Source organism: Silene latifolia, chromosome 1, assembly GCF_048544455.1.
Source record: "Silene latifolia isolate original U9 population chromosome 1, ASM4854445v1, whole genome shotgun sequence".
NCBI lineage: Eukaryota > Viridiplantae > Streptophyta > Magnoliopsida > Caryophyllales > Caryophyllaceae > Silene > Silene latifolia.
In genome coordinates, this window is record NC_133526.1 from 28,258,404 (window position 1) to 28,270,912 (window position 12,509).

The 12,509-nt window shown below is 43.7% G+C and overlaps 1 protein-coding gene across 1 annotated transcript; it reads right to left on the reverse strand.

The window, feature by feature from the left end:
- Window positions 1–2,705: 2,705 nt before the first annotated feature.
- LOC141642801 (uncharacterized) lies at window positions 2,706–5,851 on the reverse strand. The gene is made up of 3 exons (XM_074451744.1): window positions 5,710–5,851; window positions 3,681–4,576; window positions 2,706–3,314 (listed from the first exon to the last, which is right to left on the reverse strand). The coding sequence occupies exons 1-3, from the start codon at window positions 5,849–5,851 to the stop codon at window positions 2,706–2,708; spliced, it is 1,647 nt and encodes a 548-aa protein (XP_074307845.1).
- Between the last annotated feature and the right edge of the window lie 6,658 nt (window positions 5,852–12,509).

The window sequence follows — 12,509 nt, forward strand, 5'->3', positions numbered from 1 at the left end:
CACGCCACAAAACTCTAGTTTAAGCAAAAACAATCTACTCCTCCAAAACATACGCAAATTCAATATGATGACAAGTCTTTCATGTATTCAATATGATATCAAAATTGTTTGGTGTACTTACCAATGCAAGTTTTCCCTTAAAATGGACTAATTTGGCTAGACGCATCTGGATCAATCATCACCTACACAAACCGTTCGTCATCAAAACATACATCATTGAAAAAGAAACGCCCATGAAGCTAAACTTGAAAAACTGATACGAATTAACAGCGGAACGAAAATAAAAGATAGAAGCTTGACAAGCTAGACCTATAGCTCGACAAACACGAGTTTAAGTCAAGACCTATTGACTCTAAACTCAATGAAACAACGCAAGAAAGACGCGTTCAAGCGATGTCACAAATCAGAAATTGTACTCGACAATTGCAGATTAATTTGGATACTTTTTTTTGTGAAAACTTCAATGATTTTTATTCCAATCAAAGCTGGCTTAAATAGCCTAAGAAGACAACCGAAAGGTCACTTATAATCCTAAAATTTAACTAGATAATTTAAGGATATTAACTAGCCAACTTAGTCCACTAATTACAACCATTAAGGGATAACTTAAATAAAGCTATCAACAAATTAAAGCATTAACTCCCTACACCTCCTCTGTTATTAGCTAAAAGCAAAGGAAACAAACACAAAGACATTGACACACTGAAGTTGTTACGCGGACTCTATCCATGCTACCATACACACACAACGGACCATCGAAACCGAAAAAGCGACTCCTCCAACATTCGAGCTAGGCAATGGGCTTAAGTCTTCGATGACCGCATCATCTCCTCCTCCTTTGAAAGGAATTGACCACAATTCCCGCAACTTCAAACCACCGGAATCAAAGACCAATACCATAAGCACAGAAATAAAAAGAATGATGCAAACCAAGAACAAACTTGAACTCAGACCACCTTCAATGCCAAGTTGCAACACTCTAATCTTCGAAAACCCCTTGTGCCAAAACAACTTGTGCTTTCCACCCCTCCTCCCTCCGTGCACAACCCTAGACACAACATCACGAATCGCATCATGGAACAAGTACATTGAACACACTGATTGTTCCTTAGGTGCAGCGGAATGCTTCGTTTCGAACTCGAGCAAAGGACAGTTGACTTGCTTTCGTAACCCCATAGGACCAGCTACATGCCTTCTCGATTTGAAAATTATAATGAACTCGTAGCCATATCTGAGTGGATAATAAAACTCCTTGTCAATTGCAGCATTCTTTTTTATTTGGAAATCAACCAAACAATGATCTTGGTAAACCCGAAACTCATTAGCACCTAATATATTTGGAATTGGCTTAGTAATTTTTTTGAGACCATGGTAAGAACTGAAAGAACCACACTGCTCTTGCATAAAGGCAGCCCTTGCGGTATCACTTTTTTTTTTTGTAAAAATCTTCAAAAAATGCTACATACGAAAGGAAGCATTGTGTTCCATTAGCTTTGCAGTTTCCCATTTGTTAATTATATACTTGGTGGGCCGGCCATTTTATTATGTGTCTGTTTGTTATCGTCTCTTCAAGGTAGTATTCCCATATTCTTTATTCGCCCGGGTCCTTTCTTTGAGCTTTGTATACATTCTAACATTATGGATATATCTACCCCCGTCTTGTTGCTTGTGTGCTTCTTTGTTGGTGGTATTGCGTGCAGGTTATATTGTTACTTCATATCCAGCTTATCAACTAATGTGGATCCACTCCGGTCGGATTATTTCGACTCTCTTCGGAGTTGTCATGCAATGTACCCGATTCGTCGACCGCATGATGATTTGAAGTTATTTCAGTTGGATCATTTCGACTCTCCTTGGAGCTATCACTGCACGCAACGTACCCAATTCGTTGACCACATGAAGATGTGGAGGTTACTCTGGTCGGATCATTTCGGTTCTCCTTTGGAGTTATCATGCAATGTACCCGATTCGTCGACCGCATGAAGATATGGAGGTTACTCCGGTCGGATCATTTCGATTCTCCATTGGAGTTATCATGCAATGTATCCGATTCGTCGACCGCAGGAGGCGCAAGAGATAAGAGACTGCGAGATACTCCGAGCCATGCGATGTGCCGACCAGTCGACAGGAAGAGCGAGACAACGAGCTACTCTCTTAGGAAATGTCATTTGTTGACTGCAAGAGGCTGCAAACCACGAAGTGTACTTCACAAGATCAAGACAACATGGTTTAAAGAGACATGATTTTTATTTGGAGGTGTGGCTGTGCTCAAGCTACATGTTCACTCAAGCTGCCTACGTACCTACAAAGCACGAAGTGTACTTTATAAGATCAAGCCAACGTAGTTCAAAGATGGAAGGTGTTTGTTTGGAGGTGTGGCTGCACTTGAACAAAGTGTTTGTCCAAATTGCCTACGTACTCACAAAGCTGACAGAGATGACAACTTGCAAGATCAAGCCAACGTAGTTCATAAAAAGGAATGATGTTTGTTTTGAAGTGTGGTTGCACTTGAGCTACATGTTCACCCAAGCTGCCTACGTACCTGTAAAGCACGAAGTACTTTACAAGATCAAGCCGACGTAGTTCATAAAGAGGGACGTATTTTTTTTTTTTTTTTTTTTTTTTAGGGTATGCAGTTTAACCTCTTGCTTAGGAGCTTTGGTGTGAAGTTTACGCTCTTGCTTAGGAGCCTTCACTGTTGAGCTTCAAGAATAGTAGCGCTTCAAGAATTTTCCGTTGATTGGACCGACACGCACACCGTCTTCATCAAAAATCTTATAAGCACCATTTGTGTAGACTTCTTGCACCACGTATGGGCCATCCCACTTAGAGGTGAATTTACCAACTGGTTTGTGAGATGTGATGATTGGCCTTCGTACTGCAAGTACCAGGTCTCCCACTTGGAAAGAACGAGGGCACACCTTTTTGTTGAATGCGCGTGACAACCTTGCTTGATAACATTGCAGCTTTTGTTGAGCCTCTAGTCTCTTTTCATCGAGAGCTTCCAACTCTGATAATCGCAACTTGCCATTCTCATCATCTGTGAGTCCCTCCTGAATAGCAATGCGTAAGGAAGGTATCTGCAACTCCAAAGGCAGCACAACCTCCACTCCATACACCAATGCATACGGGGTTGCTTGAGTAGGTGTTTTGTATGTGGTACGATATGCCCACAATGCTTCACCAATCCTTTCATGCCAGTCTCGATTTGACTTTGCTACTACTTTCTTCAGCAAGTTGCAAAGGGTCTTGTTGAAGGCTTCAGCCAAACCATTTGTAGAGGCATTGTACATGGATGACTTGTATTGTTTGAACTTGAATTTTTCTCCCAGACTTGTCATCAGATGGTTGAAAAATTGTTTCCCATTGTCAGTTGTGATACGTTGAGGTACACCATATCTGTAGATGATTTGGGTTCTAATGAAGTCCACAACATTTTCTTTCTTCACTTCCCGTAATGTGATGGCTTTTGCCCATTTTGAGAAGTAGTCAGTGGCAGCGAGGATATACTCGTGTCCATTTGAGGCCTTTGGAGTAAGAGGTCCCACAACATCAAGTCCCCAAGCTTCAAAGGGCCATGAAGAAACAGTAGGATGCAACGGCTCCGGCGGTTGGTGTATGAAGTTTGCGTAGAACTGACAGGGTTCACATTTTTTCGCAAAGTCCATACAATCTTGTACCATGGTTGGCCAGTAATACCCCATTCTCTTTACGCGATCATGAAGTTTAGGCCCAGATTGGTGAGCGCCACAAATGCCAGAGTGAGCTTCATGCATTGCTTCAGCAGCTTCGTCCTTGCTTAGACACCTCAACCATTGGCCTGAGAAAGAACGTCTGTAGAGCGTCCCTTTATAGTGAATAAACTTTGGAGCACGTCGACGTATCTCAACCTTGTGTCTGAGATCATCAGGTAATTTTTGGTGGTCCAAGAAATCAATGATAGGTTGACGCCAATCATCTTCATCAGCTGTGTAGACGCATATCATGTTGGTTGTGTCTACATTTTCTTCTCCTTCAAGCAAAGATACTGCCCAGCGGTTGCAGACTGGGACTTTCATAGACTCTTCTGCCCCCAGTGCCAAAGTGGCTGCAAGATTAGCAAGCGCGTCAGCCAACTTATTGGCACTCCTTGGTACATGACCAACATGGATGTCGTCAAGTTGATTCAGCAGTTGTAATGCCCGTTGATGGTAGGGAATCATGTCTTCCTTTTTCACTTCATATTCCCCAAGGACTTGGTTGACCACTAACTCTGAGTCTCCGTAGATGTCCATATCCCTGACGCCTATTTCAATCGCCATTTGAAGGCCGAGTATAAGAGCTTGGTATTCTGCCATATTATTCGTGCACAACTGAGTAAGTGTAAAGGCATATGGCATGAGATGATTTTGTGGAGTTACAAACACAACTCCAGCTCCAGCTCCATCTTGCCTTGCAACACCATCAAAGTACATCTGCCATGGAGGTAGAACGTCCACGTACAAAATTTCTTCTCCTGGGAGGTCATCTCGAAATTTCCCACTCTGCTGGCACGGATGATCGAAAAGAAGTCGGCGATAGCTTGACCTTTCACAGCCTTTTGAGGCACGAACACCAAGTCATACTGCTTAAGCAACATTGCCCATTTCGCAAGTCTTCCAGACATGACTGGTCTTGAGAGTATGTACTTGATTGGATCAGCTTTTGAGACCACATGTATGGTATGCGTCTGCATGTAGTGCCTCAACTTCTGGATGGCGAACACCAAAGTAAGACATATCTTCTCTATGGGCGCGTAATTCAACTCAGCTCCAACCATGGTACGACTCAGGTAGTAGAGTGCTCTCTCCTTGCGGTCTTCAATTTTTTGAGCACACATTGCCCCCAGTGAGCGTTCTTATGCTGCAATGTAGAGGACAAGTGGCCTTCCTGGAATTGGTGCCCCAAAGATCGGCGCGCACTGCCAAGTATTTCTTGATGCTATCAAAAGCATTTTTGCATTTTTCATCCCATTGAAATGGAGCATCCTTTTTCATGAGATGGCTGAACGGCTGGCAACGCCCGGCTAAGTTAGAGATGAACCTTCGGATGTATGCCAAACGTCCTTGCAATTCGCGCATCTCTTTCAATGTCTTTGGTTCGGCATTTCGTTGATAGCTTTGATTTTTGTTTGGTCAAATTCAATGCCTCTATGCCTGACCACAAAACCTAAGAACTTCCCAGATGTGTCTCCAAATGCGCACTTGAGTGGATTCATCTTCATTTGACATTTTCTAAGTCTTTCAAAGACGGTTTGAAGGTCTTTGATATGGTCTTCTCTTTTCTTTGATTTGACAACCACGTCATCAACATAACACTCTCTTGTTTTATGCAGCATGTCATCGAAAATCTTTTGCATTGCACGTTGATACGTAGCGCCAGCATTCTTCAATCCAAACGGCACGACCGTGTAGCAGAAGATCCCTTTTGGGGTTCGAAAACCCGTTGCTTCTTGATCTTCAGGTGCCATATGTATTTGATTGTAACCAGTAGTACAATCCATGAATGAGAGGGCTTCATGACCAGTGGTTGCGTCAATCATCAACTCTGTAACTGGCAAAGGGAAGTCATCCTTCGGGCATGCATCATTAAGGTCTCTAAAGTGGACACATATGCGCAATTGTCCATTCTTCTTTCTGACTGGGACAATGTTTGCTATCCAGGTAGAATATTTGACTTCTCGAATGAAACCTGCTTCAATGAGTTTGTTGACTTCCTTTTCAATTTCAGGTACAAAGTCCGGCCTGAAACGATGTTGAGGTTGGTTTTTGGGATTGGTGCCTTTCTTGATTGCTAAACGATGAACTGCAATTTTTGGGCTGAGTCCAGGCATCTCTTTATAGCTCCAAGCAAAGACATCCTTGTACTCGACCAACAACTTGTAGTACTCCTCTTCTTCTTCCTTAGTCAGCAGAGCACTAACATAAATGGGGCGAGGATCTTCATTAGTTCCCAAGTTGAGTTCCTTGAGTTCATCCACAGTCGATTGCCCCCCCGTCTTCAAGTGTTTCAGGGGCCTCTTCGGCCTCAACTTCTTCATTCTCGTCAGGTATCTCTTCTACTGTGATGTGATATGACGACGTTGTAACTTCTAAATCTCCTGGCTTCTTTACACCAGAAGGACGTGAAGACGAAGGAACAAGCTCAACATTTTTTGACTGGCCTGTGAGAATTAGTACGCGCCTCCTTGCCTTGAGTGGCTCATGCTGAATGATATCCACTACTTGTATACGCTTCATACGAGATGGTATTGCGCTTCTCAAGTCATCACTTATTCTTACTTCTTCTTCATTTTGTTTTGCAGAAATTGAGAGAGGACGAGCCTCTTCAATATTCTTCTTGGGAGCCCCTAGTCGACTGAAGACTGTTTTTGATGGACCGCCCAAGCGTTCATGTATTGCACCCTTCTTGTTTGTGCGCAACGAAAGTGTTGATACTTTGACTTTACTTTCTCCTTGATTGCCAAGCCTGGCAAAGACAGAAATGTGTTTGGTTGAAGCACTTGGTCTCGATAGCCTTGTAAATATAGAAGGACGACACTTCTCTGCAGGTGGACTTATTCGATCGAAGACTAAAGATGGATGCATCTTTTCCTCTATCTCTTCATTTTCTTCGACCTCTTCTACTGTGATGTGCTGAGAAGACGCAGTAGCCCCTTTTCTACGAGCACCAATCTTCACAGGCGCAGGAGACTCATATCCGAGCCCGGCCCTGATCACCATGAAGCTCCCATCTTGCTTGAACACTTCATGTTGCGCTTTGTTAAGACCGTACGACTCAACTTCTATAACTTTGCCGAGAGGAGTCGGATTTGTAAAGTCATATCCAACCTTCGCAAGTAGCTTGTAAGCATTGGAATCAAATATCCCCTTGTTTTCCTCACTTGATGATTGACTGGATGAACAGACGAAACCATTCGGAGGAGGTCTCACAATCTTCGTTTGAGATGAACTTGGTAGAGGTGTAACGACTTTGGCTACCCATTCCTGCTTGAACACCAGACTTGACTTTTTATCCTTAGGCTCTATCTGTGGTGTTAGACACTCTGCAAAAGGACTCTCCCCATCTTTGCGGCGAGACTTCGGGATGTAGCGTAGTACTGGTGGTGTAGTTTTCTGTGTCGTCTCTTGCTTCTTGGGTGATGCAACAGGAGTAGTTGTTTTGCTGGCCTTGTCTACCTCTTTCTTAACATCATTTTCTTTAGCAGGACTTGCAGCTTCATCTTCTTTGATGATGTTCTTTTCCCGCTTACCTCCTTTTCCTGTTGAAGAGATGGTGGTTGGCATGAACTCACTGGAAGTACCATTCTCTTCAAAGAATTTTGCATCAGCGAAGAAAGAGTCGACCTTAGAGAAAGGTTTGACGTCTCCGTCTATTTTCGTTTCGCCACCACGATAATATTTCAAGCATTGATGGAGGGTTGAGGCGACAACTCCATTCTCGTGCTTCCAAGGTCGTCCCAACAATAGTTTGAACGATGTCTTGACATCCATGACATGGAACAATGTGTCGGAAGAAAGATCACCCATGGTAAGGTTCACACGGATCATGCCAACCGCGCGCTCCCCATTCAAGTTGAAACCATGAATCATTGTTCGACTACTGGAGAGTTCATCCATCGTGACCCCTAATTCGTTCATAGTGGCTTTTGGCATGAGATTGACTCCTGAGCCTCCATCTATTAAGATGCGCTTGACCTTTTGCCCCCGGATGTACCCGGACACATAAAGTGGCCTGTTGTGAGGTTTGGATCCAAGAAGTAAATCCTCATCTGAAAAACTCAAGGCTGCGTTGCAGGAGACACATCCAGTTGATTGCTCAAGAGGCTCAATTTTTTCTTTCATCTTGCCCGCATACAACTCGGGCTTCTCAAGTCCTTGAATTATCAGCTGACGCTTCTCTTTAGGTAGATGAAATATTTGCTTCCATCCCATGTTTGTAGGAAGGGCGTCAAGAGCAGCCACTATTTCATTCTCCTTTTCAGAATGCAACTGTTGTGGCAATACCGCATCATCTGGGCCTCCTTCCTCTATCTTCTTTTTATCATCACCACCTTCCGTAGGTGAGACGGTGCACACGGTAACCTTGTTTAAGAAGTCTTGTGGGAAGAATTCTTTTAAGGTGACGGGACTCGGTGGTTCTTGCTCAAGTATATCGATAGGCAAGACATGTGGTTTGACCACTGTTTTGGACTTTATCTTTCCCTTCGTCTTGCGAGGTTTCGTCTTCTTTGATTGTTTTCTTCGACGATGAACAGGTTGCGCTGTCTGCCTTGTTTGTTTCTTTGACTTCTTGCGCGTAACCAAAGTCCAACCTTCATCGTCATCTTCATGCTTCTTTTCCTCATTCTTATCCTGAGGAGGTAGTCTTTCTTCCAATGACATTGGAGGTAGTACGACAATGACCCTTGGATCCGTAATGCCACAGGCTCAAAACTCCCGAACTGCAACATATACATACACACTGTCCTTGTCGTATAATTGGCTCGTCAGGTTGCTCCAAGACTATAGTAGTTTGATTTGTGGTTACTGTGTCATCCAAGTCAAGAATGATCTTCCCTTCCTTGGAGAGCTGCATGATCTTCTCCTTGAGTGTTATACACTTTTCAATAGGGTGACTCACCAGCCTGTGATAACGACAGTAGTTGGGATCGTTTGTCTTGTTTGCTTGCTCATGGCGCTTGGACTATGGCAATTGTATAACCTTTTTTTCTAAGAGGTCATCGAGCATTCCAGACAAGTCAGAATCTGGGAATGGGTATTTCTTAGCCTGCAACTCTTTCAATGTAGGCCTGTCTCGTTGGTAGTTATAAGAGAATGATTCTTTCTTCTTTTCATACTTAGGCTTTGACGAGATTTTCACAGGTGCACAGCTGGTTTCGACGACCATTGTCTCCTTTGTCGATGACTTGACGCCCTTGTCAGTTTTCTTGAACTCTTTCTTTTCACTTGGCGCCTTGGAAGAAGTTGGTCGAGCACTACCATGTTCTTTGATTGTGATCTCCATGTCATGGGCGCGGGTAGCCAGGTCTTTGAAGCTCTTTGGCATGATCCCTTTCAGGATGTAAAGAATGTCCCATTTCATCCCGTTGACGCACATTTCAACTACTGACGCTTCACTTAAGCGATCCTTGCATTTCAGACTCAGCGCACGCCACCTGTTGATGTAATCGACGACAGGCTCATCTTGCCATTGAGTTGTCTTTGTCAATTCGCTCATCTTGACGACACGTCCGGTGTTGTAGAATATGTTGAGGAATTCATCTTCCATGTGACCCCACTGTCAATTGACTCGAGTCCAGATCTGTGTACCACGCCGAAGCGCGATCCCTTTGAGCGAACGAACGAATCGCTTCACCAAACGATCACCTTCTGTTCCAAAGATTGTTGCATGTCTCGACGAAGTGGGCGATGTGTTGCTTTGGGTTCCCCTTCCCGTCGAATCTGTTGAAATTTTGGAGGCCGATAGCCGAGATGGCATGCGCAGACCGTCAATCCTCTTAGTGTAAGGCTTGATGTAGCGTCCACTACTTGTCGAGCTATCATCCAACTGACACTTGATCGTCTTGGCTATTAACTCATGCAGCTTCTCTTCGAAAGTTCTGATCTCATTGTTTGGCTTTTCCTTATCCTCGCCAACTTCTCTATCGCTATCAACATCCCTATCGGTGTCACCATGCTCGGTCTCGGCCTTCCTGTCACGGAGTGCCACCACCTCTTTTTGGAGCTCATCAATTTTCTTGTTCTTTTCTTCATTCTCCTTCATCATCTTTTCAAGGAGATCATTCATTTTCTGCATTCGATCCTCAAGAGTATCGCCACTTATCACCGTGACTGAAGCAACGTTAGGAGTTGAGGTTTCTTTCTTCTATGGCGACGCTTTGGGTTTGCAAGGAGAAGCCTTCTTGTCAACCTTAACACTTCTAGTCTCCTCGCGTGAAGGAGAAGAGGCAGCCAGGAGCACTGTAGCAGCAGCAGCAGCTATGGAGGCGACAGAGAACTTGCGCGGCCTAGTTGGGACGTGTGCGGAGCGTGATGGCAAAGAATAAAGATTGACATCAGCCTTCTTCGCCATTCCTCTTGTGGAGATGCCAACGACGTAGTAGCAGGGGAGGTAGCAAAGAATGGGGTACCTGCGGGATATCTGCGTAGGTCTTCTTGGATGGACTGGAGGAGGTGCTTTGCTTGGTAGACATCTTCTTGTTTTGGTAGACTTGAATAAAACAGCAGTAGAGATGAGAGGTAGAGATGTTCACGTCGGGTTCACCAAAATTTGTAACAGCAAATTTTGTTTCGCAGAATAAATGTAATACAAAATAGGAAACAAATGAATTTTTATTAATATTAGAAAGTTTATGTGTACAATCTCTAATGTATCCTCTGATTCTAAATGTCGTAGTAGATCACGTAAACGCTGTCTGTAGTAGAGGCGCGAACGTTGTATTTGAATGACACCTGTAGAGGTTGTATGCACTCTGTAGGAGGTGTCGATTTGTATTCTTGAGAGGGTCACTGCGACTTGTTCTCTCTTGAATGTTGTAGCTTGAACTTGAATTTTTTGGGCAGGCGGCACAGTTTTGGTGTGCTTGTTGACTGCTTGCAGAGGGAATTTATAGAGCTTTTGTGTCTTCTTCTCTCTGAATTTTATGATTATGATTTCTCTCACTTTGAAATGAATGGGAATGGCTCTATTTATAGATTTCCAATCCCCTTGGTGGACTTTGGCATTCATAGGCCCATTTATGGGTTTATTAGTGAATTTGGCCCAAATTTGATCTTTTTCGGGTTTAATGATCCGGATAACCCATTTTGTAACACGAATCGACCCGTATATCATTTAATTGGGGTAAAATAATTAAATCGAGCTAAAATTTAGTATTAACTCAAATAATTGATTTATTTTATTTATTCGGCACTTTAATAAATTTTTAGTGCCTACACTGTCATTATCTGACTTGGCGGATGACTGACAGCTCTTCTCGATATTTATATCACCGTGGTCATTTTGTAACCTTGACGGACGCAATTTAAATTTTCATCACCCTGATCATTTTATAACCTTGACGGATAATACTTGAATTTACGTCAGACTACTAATTAAGTAGTCATTACTTCATGGATAAGCAATTTTGGTCAAGTATATAATTGTTTTTACCGACTTGAGCAAAAGTTGTAATTTCTGGAAGGCAAAAATTGTTTTTACTGGCTCTTGGAAAGGTGAGGCGGCATAGACACAAGCATTTTATTTTTTAATCATAAAATCTCCCTTATATATATGTCAAGCCATGGATCCATACTCTTCCCATATTTCCCTGTTGAAGTTAAAAAAAATACTCCGTGATAACCTTGTGTTTTCAAGCAACAGGTACTGCTCATACACTTATATAATCATATGCTTATTTTCTTATAATCGTACACTTAGGATTCTTTGGCTCCTTTTTTTGTTTGATCTCTTCCACTGTTTTAATCTAATCTTGCCTCTTTACTTCCTTTCAAGCTGATCTGTTCTTGTATCACAAATACGACTTTGTAAGAGCCTTGTTATTTTGTACTGTCACATTTCCATGTTCCTTTCTTAGCTTTATGAACGCCTCTCCCTCTCTAAACTTTCTCTCTCCTTTTTCCCCAAAAAAACCCCAAAACAAAACCCTAATTTGTTCAATCGCCGCCTCTCCCTCCCACACACCTCCTATCTCCTTCTCCCCCGACCCGATCGCCGGAGATGGGTTCTCCTCTTAACCTATCTCCGGCGATCACTCACATCCTCTTTGTGTTTCGGTCTGATTCGGCTTGATTTTACTCCGACACCGAGATGAAGCGGTCCTTGTGCCAAAGTTTTGATCGTCGGATCTGCTCTCCTTGATTGGCTGGTGGAATTGTTTGTGTGTCTCGTGTCGTGTCTCTGAGGTCGTTCCGTTCCTCTGTTCTCCTGTCCTGTCATTGAAGGTCTTGCATGCAACCCAGGGGTGTTCCCCCTCTCCCTCACCCCTTCCCCCGCCCCTGGTAAGATTCCGAGTGTCCTTGAGGTCGGATGCCTTGTCGACGAGCATAGCTTCGTCTTGGTGTTGCTGTTTCTTTATGTGGTGGTGGTTTTGGGACGATCTGGTGATTCCCCTTCCCCTCGCCCCTTCCCCCACCGATCGGTCCCTTCTCCTGTTCTTGTTAGTGTCGGTCTAAGTCGTCCTCTGGCCTGGTTTTGTTGCATGTAAGCCGATGGTCCTGGGGGGTACGGTTGGAATTTGGAGTCTCGGAGTCTGTCGGGTCTTGGTGTGTCTGTCGGGTCTTGGTGTGTGGTATGTCTGTCGGGTCTTGGTGTGTGGTATGTCTGCCGTGTCTTCTTGGTTTGGTTGTGGGATCCGTTGTTTTCTTCGGTGTGAGTATATCCTTAGCTGAGGTTCTTTTGTTTTGTTTGAGGCGTGTATGGTTGGGCGGAGTTGGAGATTTGGTTGTGGCGTTGGTTGGGTCGGATGTGGTGGTTTCCTCTTGTTAATG

Bases quoted from the DNA above. Each gene is read 5' to 3' on its own strand.
- LOC141642801 (XM_074451744.1), bottom strand. From the start codon at position 5,851: ATGCCTGGACTCAGCCCAAAAATTGCAGTTCATCGTTTAGCAATCAAG. The intron at 4,577-5,709 runs GTTTCATTCGAG...GTGCCTCAAAAG, and splicing joins CAACAAACTCATTGAAGCAG to GCTGTGAAAGGTCAAGCTAT. The intron at 3,315-3,680 runs GTACAAGATTGT...GAAAAATTCAAG, and splicing joins GGTATTACTGGCCAACCATG to TTCAAACAATACAAGTCATC.